Consider the following 27,480-nt stretch of genomic DNA (forward strand, 5'->3'; position numbering starts at 1 on the left):
AAGTTTAATTGACTTGATACTATACTTTAAAAGTGTTCCTTCAATTTATTTAATGTATTTGATCCCCAAGCCAACCATGATTTAGAAACATATTTTTGAGCAGTATATAAAGAAATGAGAGTTTGCTCAAGCACAGTACTGTGTGGTTCCCAAAAATGGGCCTTTGATTTGATGACCTACCTGTGGTAGCTGAGGGGATTGTCTCCCAATCAGGGTCCATTTCCCATCTCGGATTCTGTAGCCACTGACCACTTTACCTGTGAAAAACAGACTAATTCATACTAACACTTATACTGATAAAAAAAAAATGATCTGAAAAAGTTAGAAAATTATTTGTTTTTCTCACCAAGGCGGTGTGTGTGGGTCCTGAAGGCAAATGGGTAGATTGGATATGAAGTATAATCGCATGCGACATCTGCATCTGTAACTAACACAGGAAAGCAAAGCAAGTCAGGACAGGCATCACTTTTCTTCTGACTTATCCATTCATGCATTCTATCAAGCATTTGTGAACAGACTGAAACAGCTGGCTTTACTTTTAAATATTTATTCAATTTGTCTTGATGCATGCTCAATCATCCAGATAAGTAAATTCCAAAAGGTTGATTCTGTTCATCTGGACATAGTATATTCAAAGGGAGAAACGTTTCGTCACTCATGCAAGTGACCTCTTTAGTTTCAGCTGACTGCAGGTTTCCCCAACCTTATAAACAGTATATTGCACAATAACTGAAACCAGCCCACTAAACAAACACTGGGCTGTGAGGTCAGTTCCTTGATCATTAATATGGAAATTCTCATGACCATTGATCAACAACCATTGATCATAGACGATAGATCAATGGCCATGAGTACCATTCACAGAGAGTTATAGAATAGCTGCAATCACAGAAGAAAATGTGCAATGTACTGTTTATAAGGTTGGGAAAACCTGCAGTCAGCTGAGGCTGAAGAAGTCACTTGGATGAGTGATGAAACATTTCTCGAAACGCTACGTCCAGATGAACAAAATCAACCTATTCAATTTGTTACTTACAAATAAAGACGCTATCCAAGTTAGTTTTGTTATATGACAAAGTACATAAACCCGTAAATGAGACTTTGTCACACACAAACACACGATTTACTGCAGGTTGGACTGTGCTATGTTAAAAGACTTATAGCATACCTCTTTGTCCTGGAAGGATAACTGTGTCCACAGACATGAGCAAATATATGCCAGCAATGAATGGCTGCCTTTTTAGAAGTCCAACAGAAGGACAAAAACAAAAAAGTTTTTTTTCAGGTTATCAATGTTTATATTCTTTGATGTTCTCAACCAGAAAGCAGTCTTGAAGAAACAACTGTTAAAACATCTTCTAATTTATTTTGTTTCATTATTAACTGAAAAGTTGATATATTTAACTCATTACTTACGGCCTAGAAGTCATTCTTAAAGTAAGTCCTGAGCAATCTCTATGGTGATCTGCAACAGGCAAATAAGAGGGGACTATGATATTTATACAGTTACGCTGCGATTAACATAAATGATCAGAGCCTAACCAATGTAGATTTTGGAGAAGATACTGATGTTTGGTGTTTTAAAAATCTGATCTTCTAATGTATCAGACAATTTCTTTTTCTTTCCAACACAAAACATAAACAAACACTCATTATGTGAAGTCCTTTATTTACTCATTCATGCGCTGCACTACTCTGCTCATATCAGCTGGTGTGTTTTTGGCATTTCAAACACAGGTGCTGCAACTGGCAAATTGCAGTGCACCATCTGGTGGACAAATATGCAAAATCAACACTTTTGTTTACTTTATAAATTTTTATTTATTGGTTGTTATAAATGTTGATAGAGAGGGATCAATAAATAGCCAATATTAATAATATCAATGGCCCAATATTATTAATATCAATAATTAAAAATAGTGGCCCATTGAAGTCAATGAACAAGTGACACAGAACAGCAGTTTCCTTGGCTTGCTTGGTTAGCTCAAATTGATCAGCCCAGGCTAGAAGGCCAGAGGCTAATAGTGTTCAAGAAAGTTGACAAATTTTTACCAAATTTAGGTGGTACCCAAGTTAGATACAACTTGTGTGACATAGAGAAGATGGACTGTAGTGCGTGAAAGTTTGTAATAACTCCTTTAGCAAGTTAGCAAGGAAAGCCTTCATAAAGAAGAGAAGGTGTCAAATCCAGTTTAATAAAACTGGCAAGTGGAAGCTCAGCTAAAACTTTAAGAATAGCATCTCTGAGAAATCACTTGGTTGAGCAAATGTGCACCGTTTAACCAACAGTTTTGCCTTGTCTCTTGTAGATATAAAAACTTTATAAACTATATATTTTAATACTTTTTTAAAATCTGTTTTTCTAAGTTCTTAACAGCTGATTTTTTTCCCAAAAGATATGTGGTCCTCTCATGACAAATTTTATACAATCTGATGCATTTACTGTAAATTAAAGAAAGTATGAAATGTTTAAGCTCAGTCCTAAACATGTTGAGGAGAAATGTTAATCCATGGGGAACATTTTTATGCAAAATAATATTTTTATTTTTGATCATTTATGTACAATTTGCCAGTAATGAAGTGTTATGTGTAGTGAAGTGTTTCCTTGCTTCTTTTGCTAAAGGAATGGTTCTAAAACAAATCCTGCACCTACTGTCATTGTCCACTAATGATAAATCATTTTGGGTAATATAGTAGATATTTATTTAACTATACAAGTAGGAAAATTTTATAGTTCTTCAGATAGGAAGGCGTGCAGAAAGGCAAAGGCATCCATGTAGAGTGAAGCTGAAGCATGTTATAGGAGGCCGTCAGCAGACAGGCAGCACAAAACAGTGTTTTGTGCACCTACTCCCCATTTCCTAGCAAAATATTAAGAAATGACTGGTGACTCAAGACTTTTGTACAATACTGTATTTAGGTTTGAGAGATTCACCAAAGGTTAAATGTAGAGAACCTACAACTGTGTGTTTGGTTGAAAAACAACAGAAAACTAATGTTAGAAATATCAGAAATGACTTTTATATACATCACCCAAAGCCTCTATAATCATAAATGGTAAATGTTCACGTTATTTTAAGTTGACAAGGGGTACCCGTCAGGGCTGTCCAATAAGTCCATTGTTATTCGCCCTGGCCATAGAGCCCCTCTCTATTACACTCAAAACCTTGCCATCAATTGCGGGTATCCATAGGATGGATAAAGAGCATAGAGTGTCCCTTTATGCAGATGATCTGTTAATGTATGTATCTGATCCTGTTTCATCTGTCCCCGATATTATTCACACCTTAAGCAGCTTTGGCTCCTTCTCTGGGTACAAACTGAACTTCAGTAAAAGCGAATGTTATCCTGTTAACGATCTGGCTCTTCAAATACAGAATAGTGCTGCACCTTTCAAAACAGCCAAAAATGGCTTCAAATACCTAGGCATAAATATAACAAGAGATCTGCATAATCTCTATGAAGAAAATTTCTGTCCGTTATTTGAAAAGGTCAAATCAGACTTAAAGAAATGGAAGCCACTTCATTTGTCGTTTGCAGGGAAGGTAAATTGTATAAAAATGAATATACTCCCAAAGTTTCTTTATCTTTTTCAGTGTATCCCACTTTACCTTCCAAAATCATTTTTTAAATCTATTGATAAAGCTCTGATCTCTTACCATATACATACCATTATACATACCATAATAGACCCATTTCTGTAATATACTTACATATCTATATTATTGTTAATATATATTGTAATATATCTATATCACTAAAGCACTTTTGGATGGATGCAAACTGCATTTCGTTGCCCTGTACCTGTGCATGTGCAATGACAATAAAGTTGAATTCTATTCTATTCTATCTCATTTATATGGGATGGGGAAAAACCAAGAATATGTCTGGATCAGTTACAGAGGCCTAAAGACCTAGGCGGCTTAGGACTTCCAAATTTCCGCCATTACTATTGGTCCTCAAATGTTCAAAAAAAATCATATACTGGCTCAATACCCCTGATGAAGACTGGTGCCAAATTGAAGCGGCATCTTGCATCGCCACCTCTCTTAGAGCCTTGTCAGGAGACAACTGAGGAAGCTTCGCCCCAGAAAGGCAGCAGGCCCAGACAAGGTGTGTCCTAGGATGCTAAAGGCATGTGCTGCTGAACTTGGGGAGCCGCTACAACGAGTCTTCAATCTCAGTCTGCGACTGGGGAGAGTGCCCGCCCTATGGAAGACATCCTGCATCGTCCCGGTCCCCAAAAAGAACCGGCCCAATGAGCTGAATGACTTCCGACCGGTGGCACTGACGTCACATCTTATGAAGACTCTAGAGCGGCTCTTCCTCAACCTCCTCCGACCACAGGTACAACATGCCCAGGACCCACTACAGTTTGCATACAAGGCGGGTGTCGGAGTGGAGGATGCCATCCTGTACCTCCTACACAGAGCCCACTCACACCTGGATGGGGGGAAAAGGCACGATCAGGATCCTGTTTCTTGACTTCTCCAGTGCCTTTAATACCATCCGGCCCTGTATGCTTCAGGAAAAACTGAACAGGATGGAGGTGGACCCCTGCCTGGTGGCTTGGATCTCCGACTACCTCACCGACAGACCACAGTACGTCAGGCTGAAGGACATCACGTCTGACACAGTGGTCAGCAGCACAGGAGCACCACAGGGAACTGTGCTGTCCCCTCTTCACCCTGTACACCTCTGACTTCTGCTACAACTCTGAATTATGCCACATTCAGAAGTTTGCAGACGACACGGCCATCATGGGGTGTATCTGGGATGATCAGGAAGAGGAGTACAGGAGTCTGGTGAGGAACTTTGTCGCATGGAGTCACACAAACCACCTGCAACTCAACACCTCAAAGACTAAGGAACTGGTTGTGGATTTCGGGAGGTCCAGACCAGGTCCACTGCCAGTTCAGATAGAGGGGGAGGAGGTGGAGGTGGTCAACAAGTACAAGTACCTCGGGCTGTGGGTGGACAACAAACTGGACTGGTCATGCAACACAGAGCACCTGTATAAAAAAGGCCAAAGCCGACTGTACTTCCTCAGGAGGCTGAGGTCTTTTAACATCTGCAGGAAACTCCTGAGGATGTTTTACCAGTCAGTGGTTGCTGGAGTACTTTTCTACCACTGACACTCTGGTGACAGTGGTAGAGAGAAGGACACTAAAGAAACTGCTGGACATTATGAACAATGCTGGGCATCCTCTGCACACGGTCGTAAACAATCAGAGGAGCCTATTCAGCAACAGGCTGCTTCTCCCAAAGTCAAAAACCAACAGACTTAAAAACTCCTTTGTCCCACACGCCATCAAACTGTTTAACTCCTCACTGGAGGGGAGAGGGAGGAGAAACAGGGGGACAAGGGAGGGCGGGAACAACTGAGCTGTAGGTGCTTTTCTACACTGTGCAATATTTGCAATATTTGTTTTTGTTTTGTCTTTTTTCTTATATTTGACTGTGCAATAATCACTGTGCAATATACTCACTCAAATGAGCAATCCTATTTATCCATATTGTATATTCTGTATCTATATATGTGTATATGTGTATATATGGTGTATTTATGCTTATATCCTTACTCTCATTCCCCTTAATGTATCTGTAACATGCAACTTCTGTCGGTGCTTTGCTACTGGAAACTGAATTTCCCGGAGGAACCCACCCGAGGGATTAATAAAGTTTAATCTAATCTAATCTAATATAGACGGTGTCTTGGCAAGTTTTCAGGATTTATCACACAAATTTGACCTCCCTCGGCCCAGCTTATTTAGATACTTCCAAGTTCGTCACTTCCTTCAGCATCACAACCCTGACTTTCCAAATATAACTCCACTTACTGCTCTAGATGATCTGTTGAAACTGACATTTAAGCCTAAAGGCCTAATCTCAAGAATTAGTAATTGTATAGCCTCCTTTCAGAATATAACAATGCCAAAGATCAAAGCAGACTGGGAGAATGAGCTGGGGATGGTTTTGGAGGAGGAGACCTGGGAGAGCGCCCTTTTAAGAGTAAACAACAGCACTTTCTGTGCCAAATTAATTAAACATCATGCAGTTCAGGATTCTACACCGCATTCATTACTCCAAGGCAAGACTAACCAAAATATTTCCAAACATAGAGATGCTGTGAGAGATGTAGAAATCCCTCTGCCGATTTAACACATATGTTTTGGTCATGTCCAACTTTAAAAGCCTACTGGTCAACAATTTTCAAAACATTGTCCGAGGCATTGAATGTTGAGCTTCAACCCAATGCAGTTATGGGCATATTTGGTGTCACAGAGAGAGGATATAGAACACTAAGGAAGAGCCATAAAAACATAATCACTTTCACTACACTGCTTGCACGCAGAAGGATACTTTTGCATTGGAAGTCAAAAAAGCCACCCAAAGCGGCTTTGTGGTTTAGTGACCTGACACAATTTATACAGTTGGAAAAGATAAAGTACGCTCTCAAGGGGTCGAAGGAGAGATTCTTTGCTGTTTGGGATACATTGCTAAAACATTTAGAGTAAATTAAAACCATATCCACCTGAAAGATGCTTGACAGCTGCCGTAAATCCTTTTTTTTTTTTTCTGTGTGATTGGGATTCATTTTGTGTAAACTATTCCCCTTTAAGGGCACATCTTCAAAAATGGTGAACTTCCTTGTACCTCATTTAAATTCACTTTATTCATTTATTTATTTTAATTTCTTTTTCCTTCTGGATCAGTGTCCAATATGTTCTTGGGGTGGAGTATATATATAAAGGAGCATTGTGGCCTTGCTATATCTATGTCTTTGTACTACATTGTTGATGCTCAATAAAAACAAAAAAAGAAATATCAGAAATAATATATACACTACACTACACTAGAAGAAGTTATTGCACTTGGTATAAAAGATTGCAACATTTTATTTCAGAGGTGAATGGTCTTAGTGTAGTATTTAAAATTACTTTTCAAACTCTGGATCTTTCCAGATTTTTACTGAATTACTGCTGCTTTAATTTGAGCTGCTTAATTTGAGCACATAATATATTTTTTTTATTACATTATATTTATGTTTCAAAAGGACTCACCTTTGAAAGCACTAATATCTCCGTAATGAATCTGCAGTACAAAGTAGGACATTCCTGAACTTCTTCCAACTTTAAAGCCAACATCTGATAAAATACAGAGAATAGTGGTTAACAATGGACATAAGACCTCATGAATATAAACAGTAAAAGAAGAGGGAAAAAAATGAGTAGCATACACTACATAACAATATTATACATAAAACCTACAGATTCTTCTTTTAACATAAATGTCAAAAATAAAACTCCACCCCTTTTCACTGCAGCATTTCAATACAGAAAAAGTCATAGACATACCTTTGGGTAATTTGGTAGGTGGTGCATTTCGAGCCCAGGCATACATAATTGCTGCTTCATCCTCACAAGTGCCTTGCACACTGCCACAGTCCCTTAATGAATTACCACAAAACAGTGAATCCCAAAGGCAGTTACAGAACAAAACAAACAACTATCTCCAGTTTAGCCATTTGCTGTGGAGCAAGCATATAGAGGCATTTACATAACGAAAGACAAACGCACAAGCAAATAATATTACAAATATTACAATACGAGAATATTTGTCATTAAGAACTCAATAGTAAGACTAAGTCAAGGACAGGTTGACCATTTGTCATTGAGCAATTCTACGGCCAAATTACAGTTGTATAGCATCAAATCAAAAGAACCATGTTGCATCAGCTGCACCCTTTCGGGTCGCCACAGTGAATGACCAGGCTCCATCTCATCATGGCATATGTCTAGCATCCCCCTCCCACACCAACCTTCTACATATCCTCCTTCAGTACATCCATTCAAAACTTCTCTGTGTTCTTCTGCTTTTTCTTCTGCTTATCAAATTCATATTCATGCAACATATTCAAGAATTTTTGTCCAGTATATCCACCATCTCTTTACTGCACACTTCAAAAATAACTAAGCTTTGCCTCTCTCTCATTGGATCTTGCAGCATCTGCTTGCAGTCAGCATACATTATGTATTCAGTGTAGCTATAAGGTAAATTTACAGTGACATTAAGAAAGACATAACCTAATAGAAAATTGTCCAATAGAATTTGTATGTTTTTTAGTTTGTGAATACATGTTGCTTTTCATATGTACCTTAAGCAAAAACAGCAGTCAAAACCACTGCTAAGCATTTTCACTTTGAAGTCATAGACGGTATATAACTACCAGGATGAAACTACATTGTCAGAATTAGTAACAAGGTTTAGTTTAGTTATTTGAAAAAATATTCAAGCCAAGGACTCAATTGATCTACAGTTCATTTTATTAGAGCACCTGTCATAAAGATAGGAAAATGTTATCAATCTGTCAAAAACTTACTTAAAATAAAAACATTAATTTCTTAGTTTTTTAAGGCAAAGTCTTGACACAGAGTGAAGTCTAGTTTTTATACCCAAATTTGAGCCAGCACACAGGATTTCTCTGAGAATAACTATAATTTGGCATCATATGCTTTACTACTTTTTCCTTGCTATTTTTGGAAATAGTAACATTTAAAAATTCATGGATAACAAGAATAATTACAGTTTAACACTAAAAACATAATTTATGTTAAAAATCCTGTGCACACAGGTTCTTAATAGATGCACCTAGGGTATAAATTTTTTAAAAAAAGTGTGCATATGAGACAAATATGTAAGAGAGCTTTCTTCCATTTGTACAACATCTCAAAAATTAGAAATCTCACATTAATGCTGAAAAACCTAATCACTGCTAAAGGGTTTCTCACAGTAATGTTTACAATTCTGTGGAAACGGGGAAGCCTGAACCAGCAACAGTTGTCATCACTCACAGAAAGGGGCACAAGCGTGCTACTGAGGAGGGGCTGAGCTACCAGCTGACATGCAACACTGTAGGTGAGGCATTGTCACTGTGTCTGCAGGGAAAGGTATCACCTGCCTAACCTGGCTCATTTGGCCTGCAGGCTGAGAATTTACAATTATTTAAGAAGAATACTCATTTTTTATTGATTGTAACATTTGAACATTGTTGGAGTCACCTTCTTGGTGAACAGCAATGAAATACAATAATGAAAACAACTGACATGGTACCTTGAACATCTAACATGCTAACTGGGAGTTATACCTGAGACAGTAAAAAAATACTTTTGTGTGCAGAGAGAGAAAGTTTTTGTGCTTGAGAGACCTCTTGGACTGACAACCTGAATAGAGCTTAAGTGGGGCCTCTTAGGTGGAAACATATCAGGTAAAATAGCGTATCCCTGCCAGTGGAGCCCCTTTAGGGACTGAGGCTTCCTCATTCTGAGGGTCGGGTGCCTCTAGGTTCCCAAAGGGGGACACAGAGACCACTCCCTTGCTGGTGGTGCATATACAGCTAGAAGGGGTACTACTCTCGTGCCAATGGGCAGAGAAATGGCAGGCCTGTGAGAGCTAGGTGCAAGTTTGGGATTCATATTACATTTGAAGATGATGCTTGCTTAAGTCATTTTTTTATGCTGCATTTACATTTCCACAGTCAGTGGTTGTGGGTAACTAAAATAAAAAGCTATTATTGGTGCACTAAACAAAACTAGATTTGATCTGTGCTGATGTTCACAGCTAGCCATTATTTTAATAATGGTTAAGTATTTAAATAAGAATATAGTCTAAGATTACAGTTTTTTCCATTACAACTGTTGCTGGGTTTCAAAAATGGTGGTTTTGATTTTTCATGAATAAGATGCTCTCGTGACTCATTAAGTGGCGACACTGACCAGCCAATTGGTGGCATGCAGTCTGACGACGTCACATTTTAGTACCTGCTCTGATCACTTTAAAAACCCAGCTGAGCAGATAGTATTTCAGTACCTGGTACTATGACCTAATAGAAACCCCTGAAAAGCATGGAGAACTGTGGCAAATCTATTCGAGTAGGTAATAATAAAAAAGAGGCTTAACTTGCACTTCTTACGCAAGGTCCTTTTTTTGTTCCTGGGTCCTGGCTTTTTTCCTAACAACAAAAACACTAACAAAATTAATTTAAAGTTGGGCATTACCAAAAGCTGTTGGTGGACACAGGGGTCTGACAGCCAAACAGCAGCATGTGATGGACTGTATCCATACTGGCAAGAGGTATGAAGTCCACTGAAGAGAAAAACACTGGTTAAAAATTTCAACTTCAAATTGACAGTGAAGTTCACACATAACAAATCGCCTTATCGACTAACAGCCTGATTCTTTGAAAATACATCAGACTGGTCAATTGGAGAAAGATCATCACCACCCTCTAATTAATTTAAAGCTAGCAATGACTTAGTTCCCTGAAAAATGTTTCAAAATATGAAATTTTATCAAATTTTTTTAGTGAAATTAATAAAATATTATATTGTGAAAAGAAATTTACACAGGAGATATACAAAAGGTAATCATGGTGACACCATGTGATAGCAATGATGCCTTTAAAATTTCCATTTCAACTGTTGATATAAATTGAACTTGTCATTATTACTTTGTATCCAGCTTATAGGTCAGCTAGAAACATTTTTTTCTGTAATTGCCAATCACTGTAGGTTTTATAATATATAATAAATTAATAAAAGATAAAACTCACCAATATATGCATCTTGCCTAGTTGGAACTGGAAATGCCATGCAAAGGTAAGTGTCCGACTGAAATATTAAGGAAAACAATGACATCAATGAGTCCTAAATGGAGAAAACAAATAAACAAACACGTACACACACACTAGTTAATACCCCTTGGCTTCAGCAGATCCCAGGAGGGATATCCAAGATTTCCGTCCAGGAAAGCGCAGTCTTAGAGCCTCTACTAGACAGGACCCTGACTAGTATCTAGGACTGCACTCTGGGGTCTGCTGAAGCCACTCACCTAGTTTGGGGGGTCACTGCCCCACAGAGGTCACTGTGCTCATGGGGACCAATGTTGTTTTAACACTCCACATCTCTCGAACTTCTTGTGTTACTTCTTCTTGATGTTGCTATTAGGGCTGGGCGATATATCGAGTTTTTAAAAAATATCGATATATTTTTATACGAGATATAAGGTGTGACAATATCCTTTATATCGATATAGTCTATGTTACGTTATAATTATACTTGTGGAGCCGCAAGTTTGCCTCTCTTTCGTCCACTTTTGTCTTTACGCAACGTTACTCGGCCTCGCCCCTCCTTCACTGAACACAGCTCCCCCTCCTCCCCCATCGCTTCACCTGCAGGAAGCAACAAGATGTTAACGGAGATTTGCCATGTCAGGGTTACTGCACATCGCCCCGTGCGTGGGGCTGGACGCCGTCAACGTGTTAGCTAGCTAACCACGCTAACGAGCTAACCACGCTAACGCCATGCAGCCCAGAGGCGCTGCACAGCCTAAAATCCTTGCATTTTCTCAAAAGTTGACAGCGCGCCTTATGTATGAATTCTGTTTGTGCTTGATGGCCGCGAACCGATTTTATGTGGTACACAGCGCTCAGCAATCTGTCAAAAATGTTTTAGTACGACTTTGGTAAGCTACGGTGCTGCACCGCTTGATGGATTGTCAGAGCATTACGGCTACCGAGGAGCCTTCGCGGAGTGATACGTACTGTGCTTCAACGTAATATTACCCTACTGTGTATAAGGACTATAAATGGCACCTGTTAAGAGACGTGGTTACGAAGAGGATTTCAAACTCAATGCTGTCAGTCACACAGTAGAAGTTGGGAACAGAGCAGCTGTGAAATCTGTCTTTGTTACTATGCTCAGCGTCTTTTAGTTTACATTTTGACTGCACAATTGTGAGCTTTTTGTTATGCACAAAAACAACATTGTTTTCTTTTATTTATGGAGCATGATTATTTAATAAATGCTCATAATTTATTTTTGAGTAAATCTTATGTACATCTATGCTCTATGTTAATAAAAGTGCCTGTGTGACATCTGGGACACAGCTTTGACTAAGAACTAGAGATGGCACGATACCACTTTTTTATGTCCGATACCGATACCGATATCATAAATTTGGATATCTGCCGATACCGATATGAATCCGATATAGTGTTTTTTAATCAACAAAACTGTTTTTTAAATATCTTGCTGCATTTTGTATAAGTTCATACTCAAGTTTAAAACAACAACTACACTAAAGCTATTCTGTTATACCTGTATCCAAAAAAATATTTCATAGTTCAGCAATACTGATCAATCTAATAAACTTAAACCTACACCATCCTCCCTATTCTGGTATTTTAAAGAGTACTTAGCATATATATTAAGCAACCTAACTAATAGGGTTCCAACTCCCAGCAACAACAAAAATAAATAAATAAAAAATAGGGAACCACCCCTCACGCTCCACCTCATGATGCTTAATCGACGTAATCAACCTTAATTTGATGCAGTGTGGAAAAAAAAATGCACAGAAATCAATTATTTTTCAAGAAATATTAAATAGATTCAACATCTTTCTTCAACAAAATTGCAGACTGCACAGATGGTACCTTCACAAAGGAAAAAGTACTATAGCTTACTAGGGTATATATATATATATTAGACTTAATAGTTACTATATACAGTAATGGACTTCTATTCATTTTGCATCAAATTAAAACTTTGGCTGTCAGATAATTATTTATTAAAAGCTAGACATTTTAAATGAGAATAAGAAAGAAAAGTATGTCTTTGTGCCCCCTTTTCCCTGTTAATGCCCTATCGGCCCCCCTGGCTAAACTTTGCTAGATCCGCCCCTGCACAGTTACCAGCCGTCAGCTATGTAGAAAAAGATCCTCGAGTAGAAAGTAATATTAAATAAATTCTAACAACAGCTTATAGAGCTTAAACGTGCTGCTGTTGTTCAGCCGCTGGTTTCCTCTTTCTGGTGCAAAGTGGGCCAAAAGCAAACAAGAGAGACGTACTCCCGACAGAAAAGCCGATCAGCTGATCGTTAAGCAGTTTCATGATTGAAGTAGCAGCAAGAAGAGGCAGTCGTTTGTTAAGCTTAACGCAGGAATGCTTTACAAACATTCAGAGATGGACTTACACACTTGCTTTACTTCTCTCGGGGATAACTTTGTCGGAGATGAAATGCCGGGTTGCTAGCGAAGCTCCACATGCTATCCAGACCACCGACAGGTCCCGCATGCCACAGCCGCTCTATCACGTGATGCATACTGCTCCGACGTGCTAACGTTCTGAGGTGAGTTACGGCGTGTTGCAAGTTTTGTGAGGTGCTTTCGTGATATTTAATGGATCGGATTACATTTTTTATTTTTCTCCGATATCCGATCCAGTAATTTAGGTCAGTATCGGACCGATACCGATACGTAATATCGGATCGGTCCATCTCTACTAAGAACTCTCTTTTTGTTCTTACTTTATGGCTTAAAAAAAAAAAAAAAAATCAAGATATATATCTTATATCGCCGTCCAGGTAAAAAATATCGAGATATGAATTTTGGGTCATATCGCCCAGCCCTAGTTGCTATTAGAGCAGGGCGATATGGCCAAAAATATTTATCACGATATATTTTTGAAAATTTGCGATAACGATATAACTGACGATATAATTGATGTGAGACAAAATACAACTCCACAACAAAAAAAAATGCCATCCGTTTATTTTCACTTAAACAAGCAGCCGTTTTTTAGATGCATTAAAGCTATATAGAAATGTAACAGTGCAAATGCAAATTCCTTGCTGAAAGTTTAACCAAAAGGCATTTCCAGTAGAAATGGGCTGAGATATCCTGAGTATAACCATGTATAATATCCACTGAAGTTAAAAAGAGGTGCTTTGCAACATTAAACTGCAGTGTGCCAAATAAAAAAATCAAATATGTATTTTTCGGACTATAAGGTGCACGGGATTATAAGACACATTAAGTGAAACAAAGCAGTCAGATAAATCAAACTTCATTCAACTCATTCTTCTTGTTTCCTCCACTTCTGTACCTTTGATTCATTAATGCTGTATTCTATCACAGCTGCTCTATTCCCATGTTGTTGCAGTATATTAATGACTAACCTTGTATTGTGGATGGATTATCTCAGTTGTTCTCCTAACTGAAGTTTGGTCCGTTTACAGCATCCTGCCATGCGATTGCATTTGTCTCTAACCATCAGGAACCTTCACGTTAACTTTTATCGAGTGGAAAAGCGTTAGCGTTCATCCTCTAGCTTCACTGTTTATGTTATGCTAACATAGCTGTGTCGCTAGCGATCACGCAGCACATCATTATATACCACCTAGCCCAACTTCAGTAACCTTACAAACGTCACTGCTGTTTAGTTTTCTGTCTTCATTTATGTTGGAAGTGATAGCAGAGCTGTACATTTGAATTTTTTCAGAAATCTCTCAGTCAGAACATGCTATATCATGCTTAGGTAGCGAGCTAACTTCCGCTAACTTCTAACTCCGTTAAATGTAATAAATTCTGTTTTCATGGATGCCTGGATGTTAAACTTCATAGTTACACCTGGCAAAGCAGCAATGCTGATCGTTTTATTAAAGATGAAAGAATTTAGACAGTTTTTAACTCTCAGTGATGCTGCAGTGTTTGTTTGACTTTGGGACTTGAAAGGGATGGAGTTTAGGACCAGTGTTGCCAACTCCTCAGTAAGGAAAATCGCTATTGGTTGTCCTAAAAGTCGCTAGAAGTCGCTAAATGACGTCATCACCTAATTTGCATAATTGGTCATGCTAATCTAATTGTAACCTATGTTGTTGGAGAGAGAAATAACATCGTGGAAGAGACACAAAGTGAGTAAAAAACGTTCTAAATGCATTTAGAGTTTATTTAGAACTACAAATTAAATTTCTTTTAGCAATTTTTTTTTTTTTTAATGTCACAATTCCAACCCTGCTCCTTTACCCGGGCTTGGACCGGCAAAAGTGACCTGAAATAGGCACTCTGGTGGAGTTACTTTGTGTGTGTGTGTGTGTGTTTATAAGTAGTTTTAAACCTTGTGATCCACAAAACAGCATAAGAGTAAAAGAGTAAAAGAAGAACTGACTGCGTTGCAGCACCCGCTGCTTGTTGAAAGTAAAAGCGATACGCGCTTTCACGTCTTTTTTTTAGAAAAAAAAGTCGCTAAGGGGTCTGAAAACTCGCTAAATATAGCGACAAAGTCGCTAAATTGGCAACACTGTTTAGGACCCAGATTACTCCCAGATTTACGAATGCCTTAGTCCAACAAATACGGCAATAACGACGGCCCGCTTGCATGTTCTACCAAAAAAAAAAAAAAAAAAGAAAGTGCTTTGGTGGGTATCTGACGGACAAACACCAAACCAGTTCTACACCACTGAAGTGGCACCATTTTTACAAAGCCATTCTGGCTCATCCGTTTCACTCAACGATGCGCTTTCTCCCTTCTCATTCTCCGCTGCCGCTATGCTTTTTCGGCCATGTGCGTATGGAAAGAAAGGCACTGTGCATGCACGTTTTATCCATATTCCATTGCGATACTTCATTTTCTTATCGTTGCCTAACATTATACTGGTATTACTGTGAACAGTATAAGATGGCCCAGCCCTAGTTGCTATCACTTTGTATCTATCACTACGGCCTTTTTCCTCTGCTTATCCACCACTGCTATGTCTGGTTGGTTAGTCAACTACTAGTTTCTCCATCTGCATCTGGTCTCACAAGATCTTACTTTTGTCATTCTCACCACCTTTACACAGCCATACTCAGCACAGATGTTCCTGTATGCCCTGTCTGAAACAATCTTGCACCCTATATTTATATGCCAGATTGTTTCAGGGTCATCTTTGACCCTGCATCTGGGGATCCTGTCTCTATAGATCTTGTGCTTAGAGCTTGTTCCCATTGCTGCCATGAGTCATGCGTCTGAGCCATCTTTCAGTCCAACCTTCTCCAACCATTGGTAAGAATTTTCTATATCAGCCACCTTTCCTGTCTATTGGTAGTGCATGCTGTGCAGGGCAGTTTCTGTTCTTCCTCAGGTTTCTGTTGCCCGGGGCATTTACTAAGCACACGATGAGTTGCAGCCATCTTCCAGATGTACTCATGCATTTTGTTTTTTCACCCTGGATAGTGATAATGGCTCTGACACTCACTAGTCCTTGGCCTCCTTTCCACTTAGTGTGCAGTCTCAGGGTGCTGGACTTGGGGCGAAGCCTTTCAAGGCTTGATCAACCTCCATTGTTGCAGAACAGCTTTAAATTGTTAACCCATTTTGAGTTCCGTGAAAAAGTTTTTGGGTAACCTTACCTTTTGGGTTTGTTGGGTTTTTTTTGTTGTTCTTGTTGTTTTTTTGTTGTTGTTTTTTTACCTGTGGCAGTTAACCTTTGTATCATTTTAAACTATTTATTGGACTAGAACAACTTGAATTGTAGTAAATAACTGGAAAAATTGGGGTGTTCTAAAACGCTGACCAACTGTGTAAATAAAATTGAGTTGAATTTAACTGAATTCAAATCAATCCCAGTGAAAATCTGTGAGGTAAACTATAGACCAAAGGCCATGCCAGAAGACCATTACATCTGGAGGAACTTCTTTGAGATTGCCTAAATAAGGATGGGCTGGCATTGCTTATGAGATGAGGCCTGGCTCCAGGGTGGGGCACCCTATCCGGGGCAGAGTGAACTGTTCCTTGATGTTCTACTCTTCTAAATCCCTCTTTGTCTGGTCCCTCACCCAGAACCAATTTGCCATGGGAGACCCTACCAAGCGGCAAAGGCCTCCAGACAACATAGCCCCTGGGATCCCTGGGACACACAAACCCCTCCAGCACCAGCAGGTACCAATTCGCGGAGAAGCTATTCTATTCCATTCTATTTTAATTCTAAGCCTTCTTCTTCAAAGGTGTCTTCCTTTAAATGCATTATAGATCTTATACGTAATAAGTATTTCAAGGATTATTGTCGCAGTGGTATATATGCACTCACTGGTTTCAGTGATACTGTTAATAGGGATGGTGCATAGCGCAGTGTTTACATTTGTATACGTCTCCTCTGATGAGACATTGTGAGTGAGTTGGGGCAGTTGTGCTCTTGGTTGGGTGACTACTTTTAGTCTGGCCACATTGTCAGCTCAGTAGATGCATCGCAGGTGGCTATGTATCATCTAGTATGCCTTAATCAGTATTTTAAAAATAAATAAATAAATAAAACCCTTTCACTCTGAGGGGGGGTGATATGTTTCTCAAGCATGGGTGCTCTACCAGATGCCTGGAAGTTTGAGGCTTTGGCACAGTACTAATTGTGTAATTCTTGATAATGACCTTTGTTGTGCCTGAAATCTGCTTGAGCCAATCTTCCAGTTTCGGGGTTAGAGCCCTCAATTCTTCTATTATTAAGGAACACTGTGCACCTTCCAGATCTGCTTCAGTTATTCACTCAACCCTGGCACTTCTCTATTTTCTTGTGTTCCTTCTGGCTGATGTTGCTGTCCCTTGGGACTACCACATGTATCACAACTGTGGTCTTCTTTTCCTTGTCAACCAACACTGTGTCTGGTTGGTGGCCAACCAGATCTGCCTGTCTGGAAGCCCTTCAGGACCTTAGCCCCATTATTCTCAACCACCTTTAGTGATGTATCCCATTAGGGGATACATCTGTTGTCTCTGGGGCAAAATTTCTCTCTTGGCTCTTGATGAAGGCAGTCGCACTTTCTCCTTCTCCCTCTCCCTTATCTTTCACGCTTGGCATCTCATGTCTTTTGTATAGTCTCGCGTATTCTCTATCCCTAAGAGAGTCTCCCAGACTCTCTAAAAACCTAAAGAAGAATTATGGATTTGCTCAACTGGTCCCTTAATGGAACTGACAACTCCTAGGCTTGGGAGAGCCTAATTGTCCTGCAGAGACGTTTGCTGCCGGATACTCGATGGTCGGTTGCGTCGTGTGTCTTGTGACACTCTCGATGGAGGACATTGAATGAGATCTACCAATTCGGAACTATAATAACAGAGTTCTGGTTGATTGGAGCTGTCTCGGACCTGGCTTATCGAAGAACAAGAAGTGGCTACATATTTTCACACAACTGAGAACTTCTCAGTTGATGTGATGCATGATGTTTTGGAAGGAGTGGCCCAGTACGAACTGAAGTTATTGTTTTTGTATTTAAAAGAACAACATCTTACATTGGGAGAACTGAATTTGAGAATACAAAGTTTTGATTATGGATTCATGGAGAAAAACAATAGGCCAGTAGCTGTGAATTTAGGTGGAGAGTCTAATGATCTGGGACTGAATGCTATTCAGACATGGTGCTTACTGAGGAATGTTCCCCTCATGTTTGGAGATTTGGTAACCTCTACTGACCAACATTGGGACCTACTACTTTTATTACTACAGATAGGAGAAAATACAATGTTAACTATGTTATCTCAAGGTATGTGTGTATATTTAAAACATTTGATTGTGGAACACCACAAACTGTTCAAGATGTTGTATCCCCAGAAAAAACTTTTACCAAAGCACCATTTTCTTATCCATTATCCTCGCTGCATCCAAAAAAATAGGGCTTGTACTTCATAGTTGGTGCATGTGCTATGAAGGTAAGCACAATTTTTTCAAGAAACAGCTCAAATCATTCAAAAATATCACCAAAACGCTGGCCAAAAAACACCAGGATTATATGGCATACATTTGGCAGTCTTCAACAACCTTTAGTCGGTTAGACATTGGTCCAGGAAAAATGGTGTCTTTAGATATGGTAAAAGGAGGTTCTGGAATTGCAATAGCAATGCAAATGTTCAAGATGGCGCTGGAGTGACGGCAGCCTCTCCAAGTAGCTCTGCAACACCGCACCTTTTTGTTAACTTTAACTTTTTAGACTAGGCTTTTCAAACTTTTTTTCACCTTCCTCTACTTATACCTCTTAGATATAGCGATACAAGATGGATAATGCACTTTTTAAAACTTCTGGAACCAGTTCCTTCATCTATTCGAGAGCGGAGCTGCTGGCACTAAAAACAAAGGGACAGACCGGCATGCGACACAACATCCCGGCCGAGCTAAAGAGGAGCTACAGAGGCTGCAAAGCTGGAGCGAGGAGAGCGGATCACCGGAGGCGATTCAAACCATCAATCCCGACAGTGATCATGGGCAACGTGAACTCGTTACAGAATAAGATTGACGAACTGTGCGCTCTGAACAACCACAGACTATACCGTGAGTGCAGCTTGTTTATCTTCACGGAGACGTGGCTAACCGAGCTAACGCCGCAGGCTAACGTAGACCTATGCGGTTTCACACCCGTGAGAGCCGATAGGGACATGCAGGCCAGCGGAAAAAGCAGAGGTGGGGGACTCATTGTCTACGTTAACAACAGATACTGTAACCCTGGACACGTCTCCGTTAAAGTTTCGGTATGCCGTCCGGACCTGGAGCTGCTAGCTGTTAGCTTGCGGCCATATTATCTACCTCGGGAGTTCAGTCATGTGATCTGTGTGTGTGTTTACATCCCTCCAAGGGCCGACGCAACAGCTGCCTGTGAGAAAAATACACACAGTCACAGCAAGACTTCAGACACAAAACCCCGAGGCTTTCATTATTATATCTGGAGACTTTAACCATGCCACACTGGACTCTACTCTGGCTGCTTTTCACCAGTTTGTGAATTGTCCCACAAGAAGCAACAGGACAATTGACCTACTGTATGCTAATGTGAGAGATGCATACAGAGCCACCCCCCTCCCCCCACTAGGGAAGTCAGACCACAACCTGGTTTACCTACAGCCACAATACACACCCCTCGTCCAAAGGCAGCCGGTCACAACGTGCTCCATCCGGAGATGGACCCCAGAAAAGGAGGATGCTCTGAGGGACTGTTATGACACCACAGACTGGGATGTGCTCCTGAGCCCACATGGTGAGGACATAGAGGGGGCGACACACTGTCTTACAGACTACCTCAACTTTTGTGTGGACACGGTCGCCCCTGCTAAGACGGTACGGTGTTATCCTAATAACAAACCGTGGGTAACACAGGAAGTCAAAGCTGTCCTCAACATGAAGAAGAAGGCTTTCAGGAGCAAAGTGAAGGAGGAGATGAAGGCAGCACAGCGGGAGGTGAAACGCTGCCTGAGGGAAGCAAAGGACACCTACAGGAGGAAGGTGGAGCAGAAGTTGGAGAGGAACAATATGAGGGAGGTCTGGAATGGTGTGAAAACCATCACAGGCCACAACACCAAGAAAAGCACAGTGGGGGGGACTGTGGAGAAGGCAAATGAACTCAACAACTTCTTCAACAGGTTTGACCAGCCCACAACCCCCCCACCCTCACCTTCACTACAGAGTCCAATCCCCACTCTCCTACCTCCCTCGCTTCCCCCCCTTCCTGACACCATGACACCCCCCTCCTCCAATCCCTCTCTCAGCAGCAAGACATCTCCCCCCCTCCCCTCTTCCCAAACATCTCCCAGTGTCACAGTGGATCAGGTCAGGAGACAACTGAGGAAGCTTCGCCCCAGAAAGGCAGCAGGCCCAGACAAGGTGTGTCCTAGGATGCTAAAGGCGTGTGCTGCTGAACTTGGGGAGCCGCTACAACGAGTCTTCAACCTCAGTCTGCGACTGGGGAGAGTGCCCGCCCTATGGAAGACATCCTGCATCGTCCCGGTCCCCAAAAAGAACCGGCCCAATGAGCTGAATGACTTCCGACCGGTGGCACTGACGTCACATCTTATGAAGACTCTAGAGCGGCTCTTCCTCAACCTCCTCCGACCACAGGTACAACATGCCCAGGACCCACTACAGTTTGCATACAAGGCGGGTGTCGGAGTGGAGGATGCCATCCTGTACCTCCTACACAGAGCCCACTCACACCTGGATGGGGGAAAAGGCACGGTCAGGATCCTGTTTCTTGACTTTTCCAGTGCCTTTAATACCATCCGGCCCTGTATGCTTCAAGAAAAACTGAACAGGATGGAGGTGGACCCCTGCCTGGTGGCTTGGATCTCCGACTACCTCACCGACAGACCACAGTACGTCAGGCTGAAGGACATCACGTCTGACACAGTGGTCAGCAGCACAGGAGCACCACAGGGAACTGTGCTGTCCCCTCTTCTCTTCACCCTGTACACCTCTGACTTCTGCTACAACTCTGAATTATGCCACATTCAGAAGTTTGCAGACGACACAGCCATCATGGGGTGTATCTGGGATGATCAGGAAGAGGAGTACAGAAGTCTGGTGAGGAACTTTGTCGCATGGAGTCACACAAACCACCTGCAACTCAACACCTCAAAGACTAAGGAACTGGTTGTGGACTTCGGGAGGTCTAGACCAGGTCCACTGCCGGTTCAGATAGAGGGGGAGGAGGTGGAGGTGGTCAACAAGTACAAGTACCTCGGGCTGTGGGTGGACAATAAACTGGACTGGTCATGCAACACAGAGCACCTGTATAAAAAAGCCCAAAGCCGACTGTACTTCCTCAGGAGGCTGAGGTCTTTTAACATCTGCAGGAAGCTCCTGAGGATGTTTTACCAGTCGGTGGTTGCTGGAGTACTTTTCTATGCTGTGGTGTGCTGGAGGAGCAGCACAGCAAAGAAGGACTCATCCAGGCTGGAGAAACTGATCAGGAGGGCTAGCTCTGTGGTCGGCATGAAGCTGGACACTCTGGTGACAGTGGCAGAGAAAAGGACATTAAAGAAACTGATGGACATTATGGACAATGCCAGGCATCCTCTGCACACGGCCATTAACAACCAGAAGAGTCTGTTCAGTGACAGGTTGCTTCTCCCAAAGACAAGAACTAACAGACTTAAAAACTCCTTTGTCCCACACGCCATCAGACTGTTTAACTCCTCTCTGGAGGGGAGAGGGAGGGGGAACAGGAGGACAAAGGAGGGAACAACTAAGCTGTAGTGCCTCTTCACCTCACTGTGCAATACCTTTTGTGCAATACTTTTGTAAATAGTCAACGGTGCAATAGACTCAATACTTGAAATGTGCAATTCACTTGTATTTTTATTTTTATTCCTATTTATTCTATTTATCCCCTTCGTATATTTTATTTATATTGTCTCTGTATTTATATATATGTGTGTGTGTATAACTCTGTAACTTCTGTCGGTGCTGTGCTTTTTTGGAAATCGAATTTCCCAGAGGAACCCACCCGAGGGATTAATAAAGTTCTATCTTATCTTATCTTATCTTATCTTAACTGCCCAATAGAGTTCAAGTTATGAAAGTGAACTGGGCTAAACAGAATGGTATTGTTTACCGCCCGCATTTGGTTATTTGTGGCAAAGTAGTGTCTGAAATGCCTGTGTTTTACCAGATTGAGTCAGTTCTGATAATACATGAGAAACTGGTACTTCTCACTTTGCCATTATGTACAGTAGCCTTTCATGAACATTTCCACGCTTATGAGTTGACCAGGACAAAGCAAGATTTAGTTGTCTTTCATGTTGACAGCCTGCATTATCCCAGGCCTTTTGACATACAATTGTCGTATGGAGTGAATGACAACGCCCTCTTTGTGGTCCCATATTGCTTTCTCTGGTGAGCATCATAGCTACTGTCATTTGTAAGAGTTTGTTATGCTAATAAATGCTGTTACTGTAACCTGTATGTTTGTAGTTATTTTCATAATATAGGATAGATCACAGCCATTTAGAAATATAGCATCATATGATAAATATGAAAAAATAATGAAAATGAAATATTATTACACACTAGAGTGAACTTGGACTAAAAATAACTCTATAAAGTGAAATCATATTACTCTAAACAGTGTGAATAACCCTCAGTGTTAAATATTTTTACACATTTTGTTGTTAATTTTGACACTAAACTGAGTAGAATTAACACTAAAAAGTTAACACTGGCCATAGAGTAAATTTTACTCTAATTTTGAGTGGGACCAAATGTTATCTGAAGCAGAGTTAAAATCAACTCTGTAAGTGTAAAATTGACACTCTGTTTTTTACTGTGTAGCAAGGAGCAGACGGCTGAGTTTATTGAACTTCACTGAAACAACCCGCAAATTTCATTAAAATTTAATAAACTATCATCTTGTCTTTATTTTTAGTTAGCACATACCTTAAACACTTCAAGCTGACTAATCGCAAAAATAATTGGTGACTAGTCGACTATCGAAATAATTGTTTGTGGCAGCCCTAGTGCTGAGACGTTTTTTTTCTGTTCTCAAACTGATCTCCCTGTTGGAGCTCAGTCTGGGGGGAGTTCTTTTTCATCCTCATCTTTCCTCATGTTGTGCATTTTCCATTGTTATACCTCTCTGACCTGTCTTCCCCGTGTGATGTTTGTGTATGGTCGGAAGGGTAAGATGGTGCTGGCAAAGGTCACAAAAGCAGAAAGGTGATCATGTATCCATCCAGAGTTGTGCCAGAAACTTGTTAATGGCTACCAAAAGCATTTGGTTAACCTACAACTTGTTTAAGGACACTGAATATTACTGGGCGTATATATAAATATATTTGAGCCTGCATGTATTAAATGTGTGGACAAAGAAAAATCATGTTTTAAAAATTAAACTTGTGCACTAAATTCTTTTATTTTAAAGTCATTAACTATATAAGCTATACAATCATTCTACTTTATTTAAAAGAACAGGTCAAACAACTAATTATAAGCCCCAAATTACCATGGCATTCATACCCTTGATAAGTGCGCATAAACTTCTGAAACAAACAACTGATAGATAGGGCTGTTCGATATAACGATATATATTGGATGACGATATAAAAACATCTATCGTTTCATTTTACGCTATCGTTTGCTTCATGGTGTCGCAAAATAAACTGTTCACGGCAATATTTTTTCATCGTTTTGATGGTCACTGTAGTGGCTATATTAATTTCTTAAAGTTCTTTCTTTCTCTTATATTTAATATAACCACACTATGGACGGACAAGCACAACAAGTTAGCAACAACGACCGTAAAACCACCGCATGTCCGCTTGTTTATTTTCCACATAAACCTTTCACAATAAAGCTCAAGATCCTGTTGAGACTTTTCAAAATAAACTGAATCACGTGAAAGAGTATGAAGAGTGTTTACAGATGAGACGCAAAAAAGAGCCGCCAGGTGCTAAAAAATAAACCTTAGGGTCAAATGTTAGAACAGGCTTTTCCCTGCAGCACGCCGTGTAATAAATACTCACAAAGAAAACGGCGGCCATTACAACTTATGTTTGAGAAGGTGTAGTTTCATGTATCGGTTAAAACATTAGACTCCAGGTACAAGACGCCCAGCTGGAAACACTTCACGCAAGTCGAGCTGCCCGAGATTCACAGAATATACAGAAAATTTTATATTTTTGTGATTTATATCGTTATCGGGACGATAGATGTTTTATATCGGGATATGTGATTTTGGTCATATTGCACATCCCTACTGATAGACACACACCAACATTGAGTGGAAACACACTTACCCCAGTTGGGATAACACCAGGCATGCGAAGATCCACAGAGAAGTTGTATGGATTTGCTATTATCTGCTGCTGATTAGTCCTGGACACACATTTACTGGGATTCAGAACATTTTCCTGAGAACTTCAGTAATACAGACAAAATCAATTATTAATAACATGTTCAATTACACCAAAAACACATCAAAACAAGAACCAGCATACCATATCATATACCAATCCATACATTTTTGTGTTTTTATAATTAAAGTTGCTTTAACAGCCTAGTAAGGCTGTAGCTAGACAAAAAATAAAACAATATGTGTATATTTTTACCTTTTAGACACATGCAGAGTACTTTGTATTTTCAAACTGTGGCTGTAAAGAATGAATGTTAGCACCACCACACAGGATGCAGGAACTCCCATCATTCCAGTGATTATCAGTGTAATGTCTCTATGCTGAAAATGTAAAAATAGATGCTGTCACTGTCAAACAAAAATCCTGGAGCAGAAACCTGGAGAACAAAAACAAAAAACAAAAACATGCTAAATGCAAAAGTGACAGATATAGAACCCAATAATAATAATAATAATAATAATAATAATAATAATAATAATGGATACTTTATTGATCCCCATGGGGAAATTACTTGTTTTTCTCTGCATTTGACCCATTCACTCAGTGAAGCAGTGGGCAGCCCACTAAGCAGGCACCCGGGGAGCAGTGTGTAGGGACGGTACCTTGCTCAGGGGTACCTCAGGGTAGCCGTTAAGTGGATTCGAACCGCCGGCCTTCCGATCATGGGGCGACCACTTTACCTACTGAGCTATCCCTGCCCCAATAAGGCAGCAATATATAATTATTTTGTTAACAAAATGTGTCCATTAGACAGTAAACACTGTTTAATTGACACATCTACCTGGTGAGTTTGATATAATATTAAAGCTTAGGGGAGTAAAGTTTAATGCGAGATAAAATATCATGATATTACAGAAATCACAAAATTTCACGTTACTGAAAAGGTCAAGGTTGTTTTTGAATAGATGTAGAGATGGAAATTGATGGGAATTCACTTTCTATACTAGTCTTAGAATTTAAATCATAATGGAATTATCACAGAATTTTTCAGCTGGCCCAAATTGGTTTCAGATTCATCTACAACTACAACATCTACAACTCTTTCCATTCATAGAGTGTGTTAATTATTATCCAGTAAGGATACCATTGTTCCCTAAAGGGTGGACAGGAAACTGCAGGATCTAGGATTGAGCAGCTCTCTCTGCAGCTGGATCCTTAACTTCCTGTCTGACAGACACCAGGTGGTCAGACTGGGCAGCATCACCTTATCCCCAGTCATAATGAAAACTGGTGCTCCACAGGGGTGTGTACTGGGCCCTCTCCTGTACTCACGCTACACCACAACTGCACGGCCACTAGCAACTCCAATTTCATTGTTTCAGGTTTTGTGGACAACACAACAGTGATGGGTCTTATCACCAAAGGTGATGAGGCAGCTTACAAGGTGCGAAAAGAATCATCTCATCCTTAACGTCACAGAGACAAAAGAGATGATAGTGGACTTCTGAAGGTGTAGAGAAGCAAATGTCCCCATTACCATCAATGGCGCTGCTGTGAGTGAGCAGCTTTCGTTTCCCAGGTGTACGTGTGTGTGTGTGTGTGTGTGTGTGTGTGTGTGTGTGTATATATATATATATATATATATATATAAAAAGACGAACGTCTATTGTTTCTTCTCGGGTTCCCCAAGTCCAGCACCCTGAGGCTGTACGCTAAGCGGAAGGAAGGGGGCCGGGGACTGGTGAGTGTCAGCACCACAGTCCAGGATGAGACAAGGAACATCCAAGAATACATTGGGAAGATGGCCCCAACTGACCGAGTGCTCAGTGAATACCTCAGGCAGCAGAAACCCAAGAAAGAGGAGGGAGACGAGGAACCATCATGGAAGGACAGGCCCCTGCACGGTATGTACCACCGGCAGATAGAGGAGGTGGCTGATATCCAGAAATCCTACCAGTGGCTGGACAAAGCTGGACTGAAAGACAGCACAGAGGCACTAATCATGGCAGCACAAGAACAAGCTCTGAGTACAAGATCCATAGAGGCTGGGGTCTATCACACCAGGCAAGACCCCAGGTGCAGGCTGTGTAAAGATGCCCCAGAGACAATCCAGCACATAACAGCAGGGTGCAAGATGCTAGCAGGCAAGGCATACATGGAACGCCATAACCAAGTGGCCGGCATAGTGTACAGGAACATCTGTGCCGAGTACAACCTGGAAGTCCCGAGGTCAAAATGGGAGATGCCCCCAAGGGTGGTGGAGAATGACCGAGCTAAGATCCTGTGGGACTTCCAGATACAGACGGACAAAATGGTGGTGGCTAACCAACCGGACATAGTGGTGGTAGACAAACAGAAGAAGACGGCCGTAGTGATCGATGTAGCGGTTCCGAATGACAGCAATATCAGGAAGAAGGAACACGAGAAGCTGGAGAAATACCAAGGGCTCAGAGAAGAGCTCGAGAGGATGTGGAGGGTGAAGGTAATGGTGGTCCCCGTGGTAATCGGAGCACTAGGTGCGGTGACTCCCAAGCTAGGCGAGTGGCTCCAGCAGATCCCGGGAATAACATCGGAGATCTCTGTCCAGAAGACCGCAGTCCTGGGAACAGCTAAGATACTGCGCAGGACCCTCAAGCTCCCAGGCCTCTGGTAGAGGACCCGAGCTTGAAGGATAAACCGCCCGCAGGGGCGTGCTGGGTGTTTTTTTTTGTTTTTTTTTATATATGTGTGTGTGTATATATATATATATATATATATATATATATATATACACATTTTTTTTTGTTCATTTAATCAATTCAGGATTTATTGAATCGATATTGCATTATTTAAGAACTAAAATCAATTTGAATCGGGGAAATCGATTTTTTAAACCCACTCTAAGTCACATATGACATCTAACGGTCTTGTGGACATAATGGTTGATTTTGTAACATGAGGGTGTGCTGCCTCACGTTGTTTGATGAGCTCTAACAAAAGTTCCAAGCTAAATAATGCAATCATCACCACAAAAGTGATAAACTAAAATGCTCCCCCACGCCCCCGTATGTTCTGTGTC

At 40.7% G+C, this 27,480-nt stretch overlaps 1 protein-coding gene across 3 annotated transcripts in view; it reads right to left on the reverse strand.

Annotated features, from left to right (window-relative positions):
* pam (peptidylglycine alpha-amidating monooxygenase) overlaps positions 1-27,480 on the reverse strand; it is a 60,239-nt gene that overhangs the window by 23,226 nt on the left and 9,533 nt on the right. The window contains exons 2-11 of one of the 3 annotated variants that reach the window (XM_085280409.1): positions 24,678-24,858; positions 24,366-24,444; positions 10,613-10,670; positions 10,059-10,146; positions 7,359-7,450; positions 7,065-7,148; positions 1,417-1,465; positions 1,169-1,236; positions 347-427; positions 181-257 (exon numbers count right to left, since the gene is read on the reverse strand). In XM_085280409.1, the coding sequence (XP_085136535.1) occupies positions 181-257; positions 347-427; positions 1,169-1,236; positions 1,417-1,465; positions 7,065-7,148; positions 7,359-7,450; positions 10,059-10,146; positions 10,613-10,670; positions 24,366-24,444; positions 24,678-24,772 (771 nt within the window). In that variant the 5' untranslated portion in view covers positions 24,773-24,858. Of the gene's footprint in view, positions 1-180; positions 258-346; positions 428-1,168; positions 1,237-1,416; positions 1,466-7,064; positions 7,149-7,358; positions 7,451-10,058; positions 10,147-10,612; positions 10,671-24,365; positions 24,487-24,677; positions 24,859-27,480 lie in introns of all 3 variants that reach the window. The other 2 variants (XM_085280406.1, XM_085280408.1) reach the window with 2 other exon arrangements.

This window comes from Mchenga conophoros, linkage group LG7 (assembly GCF_057382185.1).
Source record: "Mchenga conophoros isolate Kocher_MC1m ecotype Shallow Benthic linkage group LG7, M_conophoros_male_GT1.1, whole genome shotgun sequence".
Lineage (NCBI taxonomy): Eukaryota > Metazoa > Chordata > Actinopteri > Cichliformes > Cichlidae > Mchenga > Mchenga conophoros.